General features: G+C 44.0%; 2 protein-coding genes across 4 annotated transcripts in view; one reads left to right on the forward strand and one right to left on the reverse strand.

Moving 5' to 3' along the window:
- Positions 1-2206, forward strand: part of WDR41 (WD repeat domain 41) — a 43806-nt gene extending 41600 nt beyond the window's left edge. For all 3 annotated transcript variants that reach the window (XM_045999162.1, XM_045999164.1, XM_045999163.1), the window contains one exon: positions 1981-2206. In XM_045999162.1, coding sequence (XP_045855118.1) covers positions 1981-2133 — 153 coding nt within the window. In that variant the 3' untranslated portion in view covers positions 2134-2206. The remainder of the gene's footprint in view (positions 1-1980) is intronic.
- Positions 2207-6094: 3888 nt separating this feature from the next.
- Positions 6095-18271, reverse strand: part of PDE8B (phosphodiesterase 8B) — a 235757-nt gene continuing 223580 nt past the window's right edge. The window contains 8 exon segments of the mRNA XM_045999160.1: positions 6095-6693; positions 7259-7388; positions 9501-9668; positions 11994-12114; positions 13474-13691; positions 16075-16273; positions 17159-17294; positions 17725-17770. Of these exon segments, the coding sequence (XP_045855116.1) occupies positions 6584-6693; positions 7259-7388; positions 9501-9668; positions 11994-12114; positions 13474-13691; positions 16075-16273; positions 17159-17294; positions 17725-17770 (1128 nt within the window). The 3' untranslated portion in view covers positions 6095-6583.

Consider the following 18271-nt stretch of genomic DNA (forward strand, 5'->3'; position numbering starts at 1 on the left):
TATTTACAATATCGCCTATAATGAAGGGAATAAGATCATTCGAGGTAAGATGATTGGAACTGGTAATCGTCTATAAGCAGAGCCCTAAGTAATGAATGTCTCCATTGTTCTCCCCTGGTTCCCAGCCAGGGAGGGGCAGACTACTCTTCATTTGAGTGTGTGTTTCTGCTTAGGAGCAGCAGCACCACGCTTCCCAGTCATTCCCTAGATTTGAGGCAGCGTACTTACTGGAGTTCACAGAGATACATGTAGGATAGTCCTTGCCCTCCTGGATCCTACAGAGGAAGGACACAGCCCAAGTAAGTTGTTAACCCTGAGCTGCTCGGGCAGGCCCAGATGATTGTAGACAGTGAGTGCTCAGGAATTAGAAGGCTGTGGAGGGTGAACATAGATAGCCTTGTGCCCCCGAGTTCCCGAATATTGGGTCTTGTTTATCCTTGCTTTCCTCTAACACGTAGCCCAGTTGTTTTCCTTTTGTACTGCTTTTTAACTCTGCTTTCGCTTAGGTGGCTGTTGTGTAGTGTGGGGCTGGGGAGAACAGAATGTGGTAGAAATGCAAAGATTGCATTGAGGTGGAGGCGCGAGCAGACTGGCTAGGCCGGAGCAGTGGTTTTCTGTGAACAGACACGAGGAGGAGAGAAAGCCTGAGAAAGCAGTTTTGCATCAGATTGTGAATGTCGTTGCCTGTAAGGCTGGTGAATTTTGGCTTTAGTTTTAAAACAGTAGGTACTCCACTAAAGGTTTTTAAATAGTGGGGGTAAGGGCGCCTGGGTGGCTCAGGCAGGTAAGCATCTGCCTTCAGCTCAGGTCATGATCTTAGGGTCCTGGGATCGAGCCCTGCATCGGGCTCCCTGCTCAGTGGGGAGTCTCCCTCAAGTATATTTATCTTAAAAAAAAAAAAAAATGGTCGGGGTAGCCTTCATAGTGGTATATTTGCCATAGTGTAGACCTGAGGAACTATTCCTTAAAGTGTTGACATTAAAGCATTTTTTTTTTTTTTTTAAATCTCTGGCTTCTTTCAGAAAAATCTTGGCTCCCTTTTGGTGCTACTTCCTGAATTTCCTCATACCTTTTATGTTTTTACCCTTACTTTCTAGCTAATCCTGTTACCTGTAGTATTTTGCTCCCCTTCCTCCCCCTCTTCACTTACAGATCATCTGCTGAGGCCTTATCCTGCTTTGTTCAAAACTGTATCAGAGAAAACTCCCATCCTGTTCTTCAATATTGTATTTCTCTCCTTTGTTTCATTCTTGCCTTTGCCAAGCTCTGCTCTCTACTCCAGAGGTAGCGCTGCTGCCTTCTCATTAGCCCTTTTTTTAATTCTTTTCTTCACCAGGTACGACCTTCCCTTCAGTTGGGAAGTTTTAGGTTTTTGAAGCTTTGACAATTTCAGTGGTTACTCATGTAGGTCGTCTCTTTCTGTGGCAAATCCTAGTGGGAACTACATTTTTTAGTACCCTGGTCCCATAGTCTTTGTTTCAACTATGATGTGATTTTCACAACTGAACTAGAACCTTCTTCTTGGTAGGGACCAGAGCATACAGATGGCATTCTGTAAATGTTTATGGATTAGAGAGCTCAAGCCAGTGTTTATCTTGCCCAATTAGGAATTTAGACATTTACTGGTAGCCAATTGTCCATAAATAATGGGGGTGGGAGGTAGAACTGGCTAAGCACTTCTCCTTGGACTTCTGACATAATCTGAAGTACCTGAAGAATTATAGTAAAACTGAAAAGATGCTGTGGGAATTCATGTACTTCACAAAAATAGTTGTTATAGTTCTGATTATTAAAATATAAGATACTAGTTATATAGATAAATGCTAGACCATTACACAATTTCTCATGAAAAATGAGTTTGACATTCAGATTTAAGTCAGTCTACAAGTTACCCACCTTACAAGCCCCTGCTAGTCTAGTGTTAGCCTCACGTTTTCTCTTTGAAATTCCTATAGTCAGTAGCTTTACATTTCTTTACAGATGTTTCTGTACTTCGAAGATCATGGACTAGTGACGTGCTCTGCTGACCATCTCATTATTTTGTGGAAAAATGGAGAAAGAGAATCTGGATTGCGCAGTTTAAAATTATTTCAAAAATTAGAGGAGAATGGTGACTTATATCTTGACATCTAGTTGAAGGAATTTGGAATACGTGTGCATGAACCTTGAATGTCAAATATAGGGTAATACTCAAATTTGTAATGTATTTATTTTTTTAAAGAGTTTAAGTTATCCCCACACTCAGTGAGGGGCTCAAACTCACAACCCCCAGATCAAGAGTTGCAAGTTGTTTCTCAGGTATTAGTACATTCACCAAAGAATACACTATAAGTTTTTTGACTTTTCACATAGCAGTATCCTGAAACCACTGAGGAAAATGGGTCTCTAGTGCTCAGAACCTCACTCACTTGATTTAGTATAATTTTGTTCCCTCTAATTACATTCTTATTCATCACAAAAATTTTTTAAAAAGTTACATGTACTTTCATATTTAGACCCTTGTGAAATTTGAAGTACCTGCCTTTGTTCTCAAAATGCGTATTTTAACTATACCAGTTTTAAAAATTGAACAAGCCTACTTTTCAGAAAATATATGATAATTCTAGAAGATATTTTGGGATAAAAGTGAGAAATCCACTGAATAACAGATAGGATGTAGCACATCTTGAATTTACAGCTGGAGACCCCCAGGAGCCTGTGCTTTGTGCTGCTGCTCAAGGGGTGAGTGCTGGGTTTGAGCTGCTTCATCTGAACCTAGACCCTGTGAGGGAGGTGGAAATAGAACAGTAAAACTGTGGCATTCGTTAGAAGCTTTTTGTTCTTTGATTTTCCTTAGAGCCTCTTGGATTAAGAATCTTTGTGATAAATGTATCCTACATCCTACAGATTCCCTGATCTTTAGTATCTAAGTAAGAACCTTCTGTGAGCAAACTTGAGTCTCTCACTGTTAAACTCCAACTTTTTTATTGGTGGTGCCAAGTAATTTCTTTAAATGCTTTTGTTGTAGTTTATCTACTACAATTCCTATAAACTCAGCTGAGGAGTCGTACCAGGGTGTGGTTTTCTCCCCCATGTGAATTGGCTGAATGGCTATTAGCTAGGTGGGACCAGATCAGCAAACAGCCCTCATATGTGCCTGGGATGAGAGCTAGAGCAGTGAAGAGATACCGTGCTTCCCAAGTCAGTGTGGCCGCAAGTGCCTGATTGATCTTACCATTCCTCCAATACGAAAGACTTGAGAAAGGCTTCATTTGTGTAGTTACTTGCAGTGACCACTCCAACTTAATCCTCTTTATCACCCCACCAGCCTTAGAACAGATATTTTCTCCCCTTTGGTACTAAAGAATAAAAATTAAAAAAGAAAGTGGAGTTAATGGTGGAGTTGTGCTTAAAGTGCTGATCAAAGCGTCCTGTTACCATGTAGGAGGAAGACTCCCGCTCCTTTGCTCTCTGCCAGTTCACCCTCCTCCCACTCATCCGTAATGGAATCTTTAGAAATTGTCGCTTTTACTAATTTTACCTTTGACCATTGCTTCCACTGCCTCCGGACTGGAAGAGCAAGGTCATCTATGCCAGTCTGATGCCCTGATGTTAGGAATGAGCAAACTGAGGCCCGTGCAGGTAAGACCTTGCAATTAGCCCTTTGCCCTGGTCTTAGTGCATCAGGTTGTTGATCACTTTAGTCAGGTATCTCAGTCGTTTTCGGGCTTTAACATTTTCCTTGATAGCTGGACCTCCTTCATGACTAGCTAGCTTTTTCTTTGGACATTTTACATGAGGTCTTTTAAGTTTTTCAAGTTTTCTTGAGTTGGGTAAGACCTCTTCCATGAATTATAGAAGGTTAACTGCTGTATTTCCTAATGGGTTTTGGGTTAGTATTCTCAGATAGTAATCTGTTCCCATGAAGTGACAGAAGTCGTAGGTGAGTTTTGGTACTGTAAGTACCACTGGTACTGTAAGTACCACCATCGATCCTCTGATCTTTCTAGAGGAAAGCCTCCCACTCAGAAAGGGGGGAGGTTCTAATAGGGCTCAGACGTGATGGCTGCTCAGTAGTTGTGTGTAGACTGCTGCTAGACGCTGAACTTGAAGCACCCATAGTAACACTAGGTAGTGGGTCCTGTCATTTTTATTTAAAAATATCCTGTTACCTCCTTCTCTGGCTGTCTTCACATAATTACAAGCAAGAGCCTAAATTTCAGGGGCACTGTATCATTCCTTTCTCAGCCTAAGGCTTGTTCTTTGCCTCCACGATGAACCAGTCCTGACTTAGAATTCTAAAACATTGTTACCTGTACAAGAATGACCTTCTAACTAACTTGTAGTTAAGTAGTTGGTCTAATATGACTTCTACCTATATTAGATAGCATTCTTCTCAATTAGTGGGGGTGTGTTCAACACAGAACGTTTTAGGAAACAAATATAAAGCGGCATTTATAATAGTTTATGCCTTCCAAAAGACTATATGGAAGAATGCAATATTTAGTTAGCATTTCAGAGGATTATACACTGATTAAGACTATAGCCATGTTAAAGCTTTGGTACCTGGCAGTCTTAAAGCCTTTAACATTTTAATTTGACATTACAAGGAGTAAGCTGTGACACTCGTACAGAAAATGTCAAACATCTGATAAATGTTACTTACCAAATGGAACTGAGAGCGACGCGGCGAGGTAAAGACTGTCCTTGTCTCGAGCAAGTTTCTGAAGCCTAGGCAAGTTATTTAGCTCCTTAAAATGGGATTTTGACATCCTGAATTTAATCTGTCTGGAAATAAAGTGTGTGACTCATGAAATAAAGGACACTAAAGCGAAATTTTGAAATAATGAAAAGTTTAGGCCAAAGAGATCAAATAAAAACAGCTGTTGGGAATGAAAAATGGCTGTAGGAATTTAGTTACAAGTACTTCACAAAAACATTTTCATCACATTTACATAGTGCAGCATTACAACACAAAGCTAGCTGCTGTCCTGACCAAGCACATTCGCTTTTCTAACAAAAATAATTGAGATACATTTCTCTGCGTGGAACTGTCATATATGATTTCATTTTTTTGGTACAAAACATAGAAAAAAACATTGGCACGTTATGTAGTGATAAGTCACTTTTTTTCTTCCCATGGACTGGTTTCAAGTGTTCTGCATTCCAATTTTCATTTGAAAAGAATGGCTACTACTCAACGAATTCAGCCTCTGTTTATACCTCATTAAAATGCAGCGTGGCGTACAGAGGATTTGAAAAGGAAAATGAAGATATTTTGTTTACTGAGTTTCTGATAGTTACAATGCATAGAGAAGGGTTGTTTGGTAAAAGAGAAAGGAAAACCTCAAATCTGACTTTGTGCAGACCACAGAAAGTTCTCAGAAGAGCTGTATAAAAATGCACACCTGTGCTTTAGAAGCCTTGGCATACCGTTAAGAGCGTAAAATAGTATTTACTGCTTCTCCTTATGCCTGTTTTCCAATCTATTTACACATCGTGCAGTCTTGTCTTCTTTACACCATTAAAGCAAAATGGCAAGGTCTCAAATATAGATAGGTTAAAAACATCTGAACCTTGAAACTTCCCCATCCCTCCCCAAATAGAGATGTCTAGATGGTACACTGCATGACCTACTCCGGACTTACACCCACCAAATTCAGAGTGCTTTAATACAAATTTTAAACAGCAAATGTATATAAATTTTCTCTTTTTAAAAAAAAGCTTATCCAAGGGCATTCAAATTTAATGGCTTTTATATACTCACTTTAGTGCCTTGTGACTGCCTCTGTAAACCGGAAATAAGGGAAGCTCTTGGATTCCCCCCAAATAAGGTGTCAGTCCCTCCCCCATCATGAAGTACTTCCTGTTAAGATGAATTCCTTTCGTTCCAATTTTAGTATATGTGCTGCCGAAGCGAGCACGATGAATTCCTTTTCTAGGAAAGAGGGCTACACAGGCCACTGCTACCAGTCTACAGAAGGCACTCACCAGGCCAAGGCTGTGGTCAGCCTTGCGTGTCACACCATTGAGCAAAGGAACTGCTTAGCCAGAGAGGTGACAAAACCAACTAGTTTATCAGTGATTTGGTCCTAGTTGTTTTGCTCATTTTTTATATAGTTTTTTCCCCCTTAGGTATTATGAATCCTTCAGGCTGAGACTCTTGAGGAAAATAGTCAAGCTGAACAGTGAAGGTGACTTTTATGGTAAGAGACACTAGCTAAACTACTTTGTCATCCCGCAAGATGGGCTCACAGGCACCAAGTCTTTGCTGCTGTGTCCTGCTATAACATAACTATATATATGTTATATATAGTAAATGAGCTCCATGGTTTCATGAGGACACACAGGATGACAGGAGGACAAAGGCTTTTGCCATGTGTTTGTTCTGTCACTAAGTATTCAAAAGAACATGTCTTTCTCTTCATGGAACGTAACTTTCTAAAAATGCAGTTTGGGGACTTGAATCATTCAAAGGTCCAATATCAAACACCAACTCCTTAACCTACACCTGTCCTTTTCACTAGAAAGGAATGCCTCTTATTTACACGACTGATTCACAGTGCCCTTCGCAGATCCCGAGGTCCCCTTCTCTGTCTTGGCTTTAGCTATCAGATGGAAGCCTCAGACTTTTGCACTTGAGGTCATCTAATGTCTTCCAGTGTTTGTAGTTATCAGCCAAATGTTGCATCAGGGCTGGCAGATGGGCAAAGGCTGCAAGGACATCAAAGAATCACAAGTTAGGTGACCAGAACATGTGTAAGGCCGGGGCTCTGTGAGATAGATTGGGGTTCAGAAGTGGAAGGGAGGTTCCCTAGTGCACATACAAGCATGGGAAGGTAAGTTATTAACACTAGTTTCTGAAATACAAACAGTCACTTATTAGCAACATTACAAAATGTATGTGGTCTACTCTGATTCACAGATGCCTTTGGTATTCTTTCTAGAGTTTCTCTGAGGAAAGGCTAAACCTGCAAACTTTGGAAACCTTTGCTTCCCAGAGGTTAAGACTTATTGCTGCAATTATCAAACACCCACTGAGATTTCTGTACATAAGGTTCTCTGCAAGGTGCTGGGGATGCAGAAGGTGCCCACACGCCCCCAGCTGGCTGCAAACAGCTGGCAGCTATCTCTTCTCACACACACACACACACACCCCCACCCACCCACCCAAAAGTAGCATTTCACGTATACCTTTAGGCCCAACCTGTGTCATTAAGGGTTATCATCATAAAGTATAACAGTATCCTGTGGGGTGACAAAACCCCAACTCTCTTACCATCCCAAGCATCAAACATGTCTGTTATGAAGTAGTCAATGAAGGAGATCTGGGATTTGGGGATGCTGCAGGTATTCCGGTCAAACACTGGCATCACCACAGGGAGCCCCTGTCTCTTCTCTTCATCAGTCTACGAGAAATGAGAGCACACACAGGGCTGGGGCACATGGGGAGCTGTCAAGCGCCTCATTTCTCAGAACAGCTCTGATCACGGGTCCTCCTCTAGCTGTCGGCATGAAGACCTCGCTAGGTTCAGTAAGCTCCTGAGGCTCCTGTAAGGCAACCGCCTGATGAGCTAGGGATTCAGGTCTCTTGTACTACACCAGAGCCCCTCCTGAAGCACTGATCTCTTCACCCCTCTCTGGAAATCTGCTTCCACAGTCCCACTAGTAACGCTGTGATACCAGTAACACTGGTGATACCGCCATTTACAGTGAGTGCAGGAGTGATGGTGGGGCGGTGCTTATGCCTTAGCATGAGTCAAGGCACTGTCACCAAACTGTACCAGGAGTCACGTGCCTGAAGTTCAAAAAGCCAGTTTCACTTACCAATATCCTCACTGAAGCAGTAAGAATTATTAGTCTTAATGAATTTTGACCTCTGAGTACATGTCCTTTTAAAATTCTGTGTTCTGACAAAATGGGAAGTCCGCTTAAGGCCCTTACACCACACAGCACAGCATCATGATGTTGTCTGGAGGAAAAGCATTTCAGCAGTTGAGCTGAAGCACCCTATTTTTACTTCAAAGAACGGCAAACTGGGATCGCTCAGGTTTGAGTACTGGTCATGCGGTTCTCAAGGAGCGTGTCAGCCTGAGCATTTTGCACAGCAGAGTGGACGTTTACTTGTGTACGGCCGGCCTGTGCCGAGCTGAATATTAAGATCCCCATGTTCCTGATGGTGTGCTGAACCCGAGGCCAGCTCATCAGAGGCCTTGTTTCCGACTTGTGATTCTTAGGCCACAAGGCTTGTGAACATTAGTACATTCCTTTTTGGGAGAAAGACAGCTGAACAAGGAACTCACATTAAATGACTTAAAAGTGTTCCTCTCCCATGCCTGTACTTAGAGAATAATTAGGAGTAGGATTTCAGGCCGCCTCTGTGGGTCCTGGGAGGCCCATTAATGATCTCCTACCAGCTTTTGGCTCGGCTTGCTCATTTCAGATTAATCGATGAGGCATCTTTAAAATCTCCACTGTTGTTCAAGGAGTAGTTTGGTTTTTTTCTCTTAACCCCCTTCTTTCTGGCAACCTCAGACTGCCTGCCCTACTCTTCTCCATTTCTGGAGATCCTCTCCTCAGCCTTGAAAGCTGCAGTTAACGTACCGAGTACTTGGCTGTCCTGCCCCTGCCAGCCCTTTGGGACACGATGAACCATTCTTTATCCTGCCGTCGTGGTACACTCCGCCATGCCGGCTCTCGCCCAGTGTAGGACTGGAGCTGCATGCGTGTTTTCCTTTCTATCACACATACGCACCACGGTCCTCAGAGCCTCTTCCCTGGAAGTAGGCCTGTGTTTCAAAAGGCATCTTGTGGTCTACTCATTTCTGGATTTTCTTCCTTCAACTCCTTCATACTGCCAAAGTGAGCTACATATTGCTATTCTTATATAAAAATTCTATTTTTCTTCCTTACTAATTTTACACATGATACTTTCTCTCCCACGAAGTCCTTTCTTATTTCCATATATCTAAATCTTTTCAAAAAATAAAAACACAACTTTAATACCAATTCCCTCAAAGCTCCTTTTTCTTTTTTTATCATCTAGGAAGCATATCTGTCTGAACTCAGATAGCATTTACCATACCTCCTTTAGAGATACTTCCTGTGGTTAGCGATGTGTGGACCTACCTATGTCTACACCTCTCCCCTACTGTCTATGCGCCGCCCATGAGTGGGAGTGCGTCTTGCACTTCGCGTCCCCACAGGGCTCAGTGGAGAGAAGAATAACCTGGTAAGTGAACGGACGGTAGCCCAGTGTTTGTAGAAGTTCAGGATCTAACATTTTGATGATGAAAAGATACTTCCAGAGGCTCAGTTTATCCCCTCTCCTAGAATGACTTTGGTCAGTGACCAGCCACATCAGTCAAACCAGAAGTCTATTCCAGGCCGGGGTGAGCCACTTCTTTCCAGGGAGGATTCATATATTAATTGGTGGCTACTCAACTGGAAAATCTCCAGAGTTCCATGACCTGGAGCCATTTCCAGAAGAGAAGTGGAGCTTCCCTAGAGAGGCAGTGTACCTGTGAAAAATACTCCTCAGAGATCCTCCCAGCCCATTCGATGCACAGGTCCAGGGGGCGACATGGGTTGGCTATATCAGCACACTTTATCATCATACGCTTGATCAGGATTTGGTTTTCAGGAAAGTTCTTCCCAGTAGGGTTGCATTCACAGTCACTGCCCTCAATCTGGAAGAAAGATGGTCATATTAGCGTGAAAATGATGTTATGACCACAGTGACCAGACATTAGATGGTTGGCAACCAGGCCCATTCAGACCTGCCTGGGACTCAAGTTTTCCCATCCTTAATTCCATATATAATACACTTAGTCATGACAAACAGTTTAAAACATCAAACTCCCTGTCACCACTCATCCCCTCACTGCCATCCTATTCCCCAGAGGTAACTATTACCTCGGGTTGGTTTTGTTTTTAGTAGTTTGGTATGGCATTTTAAGGGAGAGCTTTTCTTCCAGTTTTATCAGGATGTGTAGAAACCACTGCCAGGTTTATAAAAATGCATTAAAGACAGGAAAGAACACATACATAGGACCCTTCAATCCTTTCATCATTTATTTCTACTACTTAGGCCTGCCATCTCCCTCTCTGTCCTGTGACCTTGTGTCCCATCCCTTTTCTCTTAAGGCATCTGTCCACTCATGCTTTCTTGGCTGCTTTTCCAACTGAATGGTGGTGAGTCATGACCCAAGTACGTTCTTGGTTGGGGGGGAGGTACTAAGAGCATGAAAGTGGGCTGGGGCAGGGTTGGATGTATTTGGTCATGTTTAGAAAGACCAGTTGTGCAGGAATACGGACCTAGTGATGGATGTCAGGGGTCCTGAGCCACGTGGCCAGTTCTGTGAGTAGGCTTACATAAATGCAATGATAGGTCAGTTACACAAAACCTGGATGATTGCTATCTTCTGCTTCCAAAGACATCAGATTGTGTGAAAACACTTAATTACATTTCCAGAGTTCTGCCAAGCTGAAAAACTGCATGACATTTTAAGGGGTTTTGTTTTGAGACTAGATCTATTTTTTAAGCCATCAGTGGACAGAATTATGTTCTGAAAATTTTTTTGATTTCTTACCACTGGTAAAATACTGCTTACAATACATACTGTTGTAAATAATAGATCTCAACACAGAGTTGGGAGCTTATTTTGATAGGTGACTTTCCTTAACTCTAAATTCCGTGTAATTTCCCCCTCCTGACTCCCCAGATCCTTACCCCCATAAGTCAGTCTCCTGAAAAGAGAAGGCCCTGGCTTACGCTGTGGGACCCCAGGAGATGAAGTAGAACAGATGAGGTGGATACTGTCCCTCCATCTGGTCATATGAGAGGTCCTCCACGAACAGTCTCCTTACTGATCAATCAAGTTACTTTGAAGACAGCCGTTCATTGTCCATCCACACATGCAGCCTCTGCTCAATGGAAATGAGCATAAAGCTTTCCTGATTTTACAGGGCTATGAACAGCTTCATGGTTTCGGAGGTCAGTTGAGCTCATTTTAAACGACAGATGTGAACTTTCTGTGCATGTTTTTAAAACCCAAGTTTGGAGGGGCCTTACGGCAGGACTAGGGTAGATCAGTAAATTTTAAAAATGACAAATGCTTTTGTTTTCAACTAGCACTCACAATTTGACTATATGGAATCTTTAGGTACTATTGTTTTTAATGCAAGTCAGTAGGAATATAGTTTTTATTTTTATTTTTTTATTTTATTTATTTGACAGAGAGAAATCACAACTAGGCAGAGAGGCAGGCAGAGAGAGAGGGGGAAGCAGGCTCCCTGCGGAGCAGAGAGCCCGATGCGGGGCTCGATCCCAGGACCCCGAGATCATGACCTGAACCGAAAGCAGAGGCTTAACCCACTGAGCCACCCAGGCGCCCCAGGAATATAGTTCTTTAAAACATCCACTTTCCACCCAATACTGGATTTAGCTTCTATTTTATTTTATTGACTTAATTCCAGTATAGTTGGTATGCAGTGTGGCATCACTACATTGCATGCCTAAAACTGCCAGTTGTATACATCACTCGTGTGTTCATCAGGGTGTGTGTGCTGTCTTATCCCTACCACCTGTTTACCCTCCCCTCCATCCACGGCCCCTCTGGGGACCACCGGTTTGGTCCCTGTAGTTAAGAGTGTCTCTTGGATGGTCTCTCTCCTTAAAAACAGCCACTTGGGAGGTCTCCAATGACTGAGAATTAGAAAGGGCTTTGATCCTCTAAAATACCCCACACAGGCTAGCCTCTGTTGTCTGCAGGCCTCGTCTGTCTTACTCTTTGGGCCTACCTCCCCCTGTCACCATGGGCCTTATTTCAGGACCCTCCTTTTAGGGAGCTCAGGGTTACTGCGGACACTGTGGCCAGTACTTCCAGCCTTTTTCACCAGCTCCGGGCAGAGAGCCACCTTGGATTCAGGATGAGGAGAAAGTGCGTTGAGGCCAGAGTGGCCTCTGATGGGAACAATACTGGACTGTATCTGACCACAGGGGAAATGCTTACCTCAGCTGCCATTGGCTTATTGATGCTGTTCACAAATTTGTTCACATGTTCAAAGTGTTTGGTCATCTCTGTTGCTAAAACCATGTCGATAATGGCCTGGCGCAGTGTTCGATAATGGTTCCTAAAATAACCAGAAGACAAAGAGTCTTGTTCATATCAGGTCCGGAATTAGAACTGTCCTGCTCCCTTTCCCCACACTTCCACAGTGCGGGGGGAAGCCAGGGCCACAGACTTGGGAACTGAGTGCGGCTCATCAAGTCTGCCTGTGCCTCTTCCGGGTAAGCCAGGACTTGCTGACGCTGTTCCACTGTCCCCAGTGCAGCGGACCCGTCGTTGTAGGACGTGGGAGTGTGCGTGCGTGCGTGTGTGCGATGTCACACAGTAGGCACTTACTTTACAAAGTGGTTTCCTTCTCCCTTCCCTTGGCAACATAAACACAGTGAGGTGGGAGGCAATGTCAAGGCCCTGCCCTGCAAGCCCGGCGCAACAGCCTGGTGAGCTGTCCCCACGGCAGGCGGCCCAGACACGGGTTTCTATTACAGAGACTTATCAGCACTTCCTCAGGTGATGGCCTCGAAATCATGTTTTTCCCCTGAAAAAGCTCTAAATTAGATCGACGGTGTATTGTGTGGAGCTGCAAACCTGCCCCAAATGACTCTCCAGGTCCTACCATCTTCTTCTAACTTCCAGGAGCCCGCAGGAAGAGCTGAGTAGAATTGGCTCTTGGAGAAAATTCTTCTGTGAAAGTTCTAAAAACAGTCCTTGATACTGATGAAACTTTCTGAAAGTGGAATAACTGGTCTCCGTGTTTTCTCAGATTTCTAGAAACCAGCGTGTTAGGTTCACGTCGAAGTGTGGTCCCTGCGGCCAGAGTGAGCTCTGTGCTCTGTGTCTGCTTGGCCCTCCGGCCTGGCCACTGCTCTGCGGGCAACAGCCGTAGCCAACTGCAGGCCTGTGGTGGCCCCAGGGATTGCTCCGGTCTGTTCCCGGCTGGCCCACTTAGCCCAGGAAGGGGGAGACCTGCCCCCGCTTTGGGCTCTAACATCTCTGCTGGGACATCTAGAACAACACTATCTCCTCATGAGTTAGGTTTTTAAGTGGCAAACATTGAACTGGGGAAGATGAGGAAGGATGCATGTTCCTTGAGTTACACAAAAGGCGGGATGTCCTCCTGGGAGGGTAAAAATTCCACTTATTAGTAAGACAATCAATATTTCTAATGACTTTGGGGTATGTAAAACACGTCCATAAACTCACTGAAGACCAAATGAAATTCTGAAAGATAAAAGCAGTCTGAAAAGTGCAGGTAAGCTTACAAGGGCAAGGCGACTATCTTAATGTCTGATACAATGGTCCGACTATTGTTCTATCTCCTTTTCCTTACCCTACGAAGCAGCTCAGGCCTTGGAGAAGCTAGGGAAAACACCATTTCCCACTTACGCTTCACAAACCTGAGCACAGGAACCCAAACACCACAAACCTGTCGATGTTCTTGAAAATGTTGCATTTGCTGTCCTTGACAGTGAGCTGGAAAGCCAGGGCAGTGTGGTGACTCTCTAAGACAGCCGTGTCATTGTAGAGCACGGCGAGTTCGCTGCCTGCATTGCAGAGGAACGAGTTGGTCCTTCCCGGGTGATCCACATCGTGCACCGTGGCCGCAATCAGTGCTGCGACCTCGTCCAGCTGATCGAGGCTTCCCTGGGGCGGTGGGGAGGCAAGGGTGAATGTTAGCCACTGGCTGTCAGAGACCTACACTCCTATCTGTGCCTCAGGAGGGATGGGATGACCAGAATATTTTCTTCGCCTGATGAGCCTTCTCTGACTTCCTAAAAGTTGAGAAGCTACCCAGGATACAGCACAGATTCTACATCCACTATGCTGCAACGTATCTGGAGGGAAACAGAAATCTGAGCTATGGGACGCATCTATTGTGATGCCCGCCTACATTCTCTTCCCAGCACCCACTCCCGCCAAACTTCCTGTTTGGCAGGAAGCCAAACAGGCCTTTCCAAATGCTTGCCCTGTGGTATTGCGGTGACATTTTCCCACGAGTGGAGAAAGCACAGAGTGGCCTATGATTCCAAGTATTACTTATTTCATTTGCTTACTTGGGCAAAGAGTGAGAGAGTGGCAGGAAGTGGCACAAATACATCAAGACGCTTCACACCAAGGTCAAAGGACTACAGCCAAGCAGTACAAGAGAATCATGGACAAGAAAAAGAATTTTCCCAGGACAGCTAAGGTTAAGGCAGCTCTTGCCATTGAAAACCAAATTCAGCTCTAGGCTAGCAGGCGGCAAAGGCAAAAGGGAGACCCTCTTTCTTAAGCTCTTGCTGGGTTAATCTGAGAACACAAACCAAAGCACAAGGGCATACAAATGTTTTCTCAGATTACAACTTTAGGTGTGGTTATTAAACGGGCCACTATCATGTAAGAGATCCTATAACTTAGGAATTCATTCAGTAGTCATTTCTTTTAGGCTTCCTGGGCTCTAGTTAGTAGAGTGTGGGCACTACAACGATGAACAACACTGGCATGCTTTCTGCACTAATGGGGTTGACAGTTTACTGGGAAAGGCACAAATCAATCTCTCTCTCTCTCACACACACAAAGTAAAAAATAAATCTCTGAGCTCAAGAGCTCCTTCCAGCCCAATTCTCCAAGGGTCCTTGCAGTTCTACATTTTCTGATTGTCTGGCAAGACTGTCAGAATTAGAAAATGTCTTTTAAATTATATTACAGTCTCAGTCTTGTTTCCATGGCTATTTGAGAAATTCAATCAGATTTTGCAGCCGCTAGCAGAATTCACAATTTAAAGGAAAATTCTTAGGGGAGGGAGAGTAAGGGAGATGATAAAGTGACCAGGAACTCCCTGATTTATCAAGCACTTAGTCTCTATTTTTCTAGAGTGGTTCTGCTTAAATGAGGTTCATCTCCAACTCTGGACTGCAGAGCTGCCTCACTTTGGTCTGGACATTCATGCTTTAGGTTTCGTCCTCTACTGGCCGGGTGCCGCCTCATCGGTGCAATGTCTCATGCAGCATATAGCGGGGGGCTGTGAGCCTGCAGTAGGGATCTGGAAGTGCCCTGGCTCCTCCAAGAAAGGGCTGTACAAACATAGGTTCATGTCACCTTTTTTAACCACAGGTGATAAAGATCTTCAAAAGCATCACTCTTGGACCACATTCTTTATTTTGTTGATGATTAAAGTGAATACCAAGATCAGCTTCCGGCTGATCGGCTTTGGCAAACTCTCCCCACTTTGGTGACATTTCTGCTCCTTCTGGCTGACCCATTGCCACTCTTCTCAGTCCCCAGGGTCTTAGAATACGGAGATGATCTCATGTCAGGCCACTGCAGACTGATACGAGTTTCAGTCTCTAAATAGCCGTTCTCCCAGGGGCGTCTGCATTCTAAGCTCCAGTTCTAATAGCAGCAAAGGAATTAGAAGCTTCACTGTGCAAGTGAAGGTAGCAGGGAAGGAGGGGAGAAGGGGATCTCTTGCCAGCGGTGCACGGGGTGTACGTAGGGCTGTCCTATAAATCAGCACTTGTAGAGGACACTACTCACTTCTAAGTAAGACTAAGGGACGTGACACCTCTCAGAATTATGTAAGTCATCAATATAGGCTATACACATTCACACCTACACAAAACATACACACACACACGTATGATCGGTAGAATGTGGGATGGCTCATTACTGTCTGGTTTATAATACGCCACTGGCCCAAGTCTGATCCTAAAATGGAACCTCTAGACCAAGTAACCATTTGCTATAATAATGAAGTCCTGTCCTTGATCCCTCACAGTGGGCTCCTTGTGAGTACCTGGAGAATGGGTTCATGAATCAGCCAGGCATGCAAAGGAGTCTCTACCATGACATCAATTACTACTTTAGGCGGGGGAGGGGAGAGCCGGGAGAAAAGGCCATGTCTTTACAACACCAACATGATCAGTTAATCTGAGTGTGTGTGTGTATATACACACAAAAGTTAGCTTTTTGGCTTAACATTTAGTAAGATTGAGCTCCTGGACCTCCAATGTAGGCAGGTAACTAGATCCTGATATCAAAATTCTACCTTCACTCGTTCCTTTCCGAGGAAGAAGGCAGTGGCATGCAGGACATCGGCGGCATGGGTGGAGTTGTGGTAGGCATTGGAGGAGTGGTAGTTGGCTTCAATCACTTGGAGCCAGGCTCGAAGAGTAGTTTCAGAGCAGTGTAAAAACTCACATACTCCAAACCGAGAAAATACCTTTAAGCCCAGGTAAACCAATGGCCTGGAAAAAGGGAAAACAAACCCGATTCACTGTATTCACTGGTCTCGAAACTGCTTTCTTTGATGACACGGGGGAATAGAGGCATTTTTCTTGAGACGTTTTTACTTCACGTGCTCAAGGGCATAAAAATATTCCCTCCCCAAATTAGGAGACAGAACATCTCATCAGTCACCGATTTACAACCAGGTGCCTCGTGGTGATCCATACATGATTTCTCGATTGTCTTTAAATCATATGGCCTCAGTGGTTCCAGCAACCAAGACAGATCTCTGATAGTCCCTCTCCATCGCTACTTCTATACAAGCTCTGTACTTCCTCTGTGTCCCCTCAGGAAGTCACTGAGCCTAAGGACAGTGGTCTCTGCAAAGTCTTACCATTTCCCATCACATTATTTATGTACAGATGAGAATCATTTACATCCTGTACATCAACAGCCCCAGAAGAAAGCCTTCTCCTACTATAGAAGAGGTCTTTCTGAGTTATTTAATTTTTTCCCTGCCTCCCGGATAGACCCAAGGTCAAGTCTGTAGTGCTCTCAAACTCATTTTGTGAGGTGGAGCTGCAACAGTTCGGGGCTGAGAGTACTTGCAACTCCTGGCTCACGAGCACAAAGGAATGACCTGGATAAATCTGAAAAGGACACGTAGTAAGTCCTCATCCTTGGTCATCACCAGGCTAATCCCACATCTTACCCACTCTGTCTCCATAAAGGAGCTCACTCAGGGGCCACAGTCTCTCTGGTTGTTCGACATTCCAGCATGGCATGACTGGCAGAACCTGTGAAATTTCTTGTGGCAAGAACTCACGTCTCCCTCAAATCCAGATGTGAAAGTCTTGAGTGTGGCCATCAATCTTTCCCCACCTGCAGCCAGAGAAGCCACATACCTTTTATGTGTTACAGCTTCCAATTCAAAGACGTTGAACTCCCAACTTTCCTCATTATCAAGTAACTGAGCGATACAAGGGGGGACATCGTTGATGGTTATTGGCATCGCAAGGTGGCTGTGACTCTGGTGCACATCTGAGCAAACAGATGGGGTTGGGGAGGCTGGTTAATTGCAGAATCTTGAGGGTCCCTGAGCATTTGTCATTATCTTCATGGTAGCTACTAGAAAGGACATCTTGAGCTTCTAAGGGTAGGAAGATTTTTTACTTCCAGGTTCTTCTCTTATGTTATGAAACTTCCAGTTCCCCCAACCAAAAATAAAAATAAAAGAAGTATTCCATTTAACTATTTAAATGTACAGAGATTTGCAATTCCTACTCGGACAGTGCTCAGAGAAGTAATTTTTGTGAGGAGACCTGGTTTCAAAGGCAGACCACAGGGACAGTGAACTCCAGTGAGACCAACAGGAAGTAACAACACTCTCCCCCAAGCAACAATCCCAAAATGTGAGAAGGCACAGGCTGGAGACTGGTTATCATCATGACATGGACAGAGGACAACTTACTCTTAGTGAACACATACTCGTTTCCCGACAACCTTCTCAAGCCATCCTGGAATAAAGAAAGCTACGATTAGAAGTGTGCTTCCCATGCTCTTAGCATTGTTCTCTCATTTTTTCCATTAGCCTAAGATCTCTTAGGAGACCTGAACAACCCAATCTGGAACTCCAAGTTGAAGCTCAAAATTAAAAGAGTATCTCTGAGACAGAGGATATTCTCTCTTCCACCGCTATTAGCCCCAGGAGATGGAGAATTGAGAATAAAATGGATAGGACTTCATTCAGGTTTCACATCTGACCTCTGAGTTGCCTTTTTTCAAATGCCCTCTTTATCTTCTGGCATCTTGAAGCCACAATTGTGCAATTACAGAAGGGGTCCTGCTTTTGGATTGGGTTATTTTGAAGGAACGCCACTTCCCCTTATAGGGACTGTGTTATTCTTGCGTTCTTACATTTACATATTGGGAAATCAAAGTCATGGGCCACATTTTGGGGATGACTTAATGTAAAAACTTAAAAAGGTTGGGCTGATTTTTGACTTATATCTAAATTT

Source organism: Meles meles, chromosome 3, assembly GCF_922984935.1.
Source record: "Meles meles chromosome 3, mMelMel3.1 paternal haplotype, whole genome shotgun sequence".
Taxonomy (NCBI): Eukaryota; Metazoa; Chordata; class Mammalia; order Carnivora; family Mustelidae; genus Meles; species Meles meles.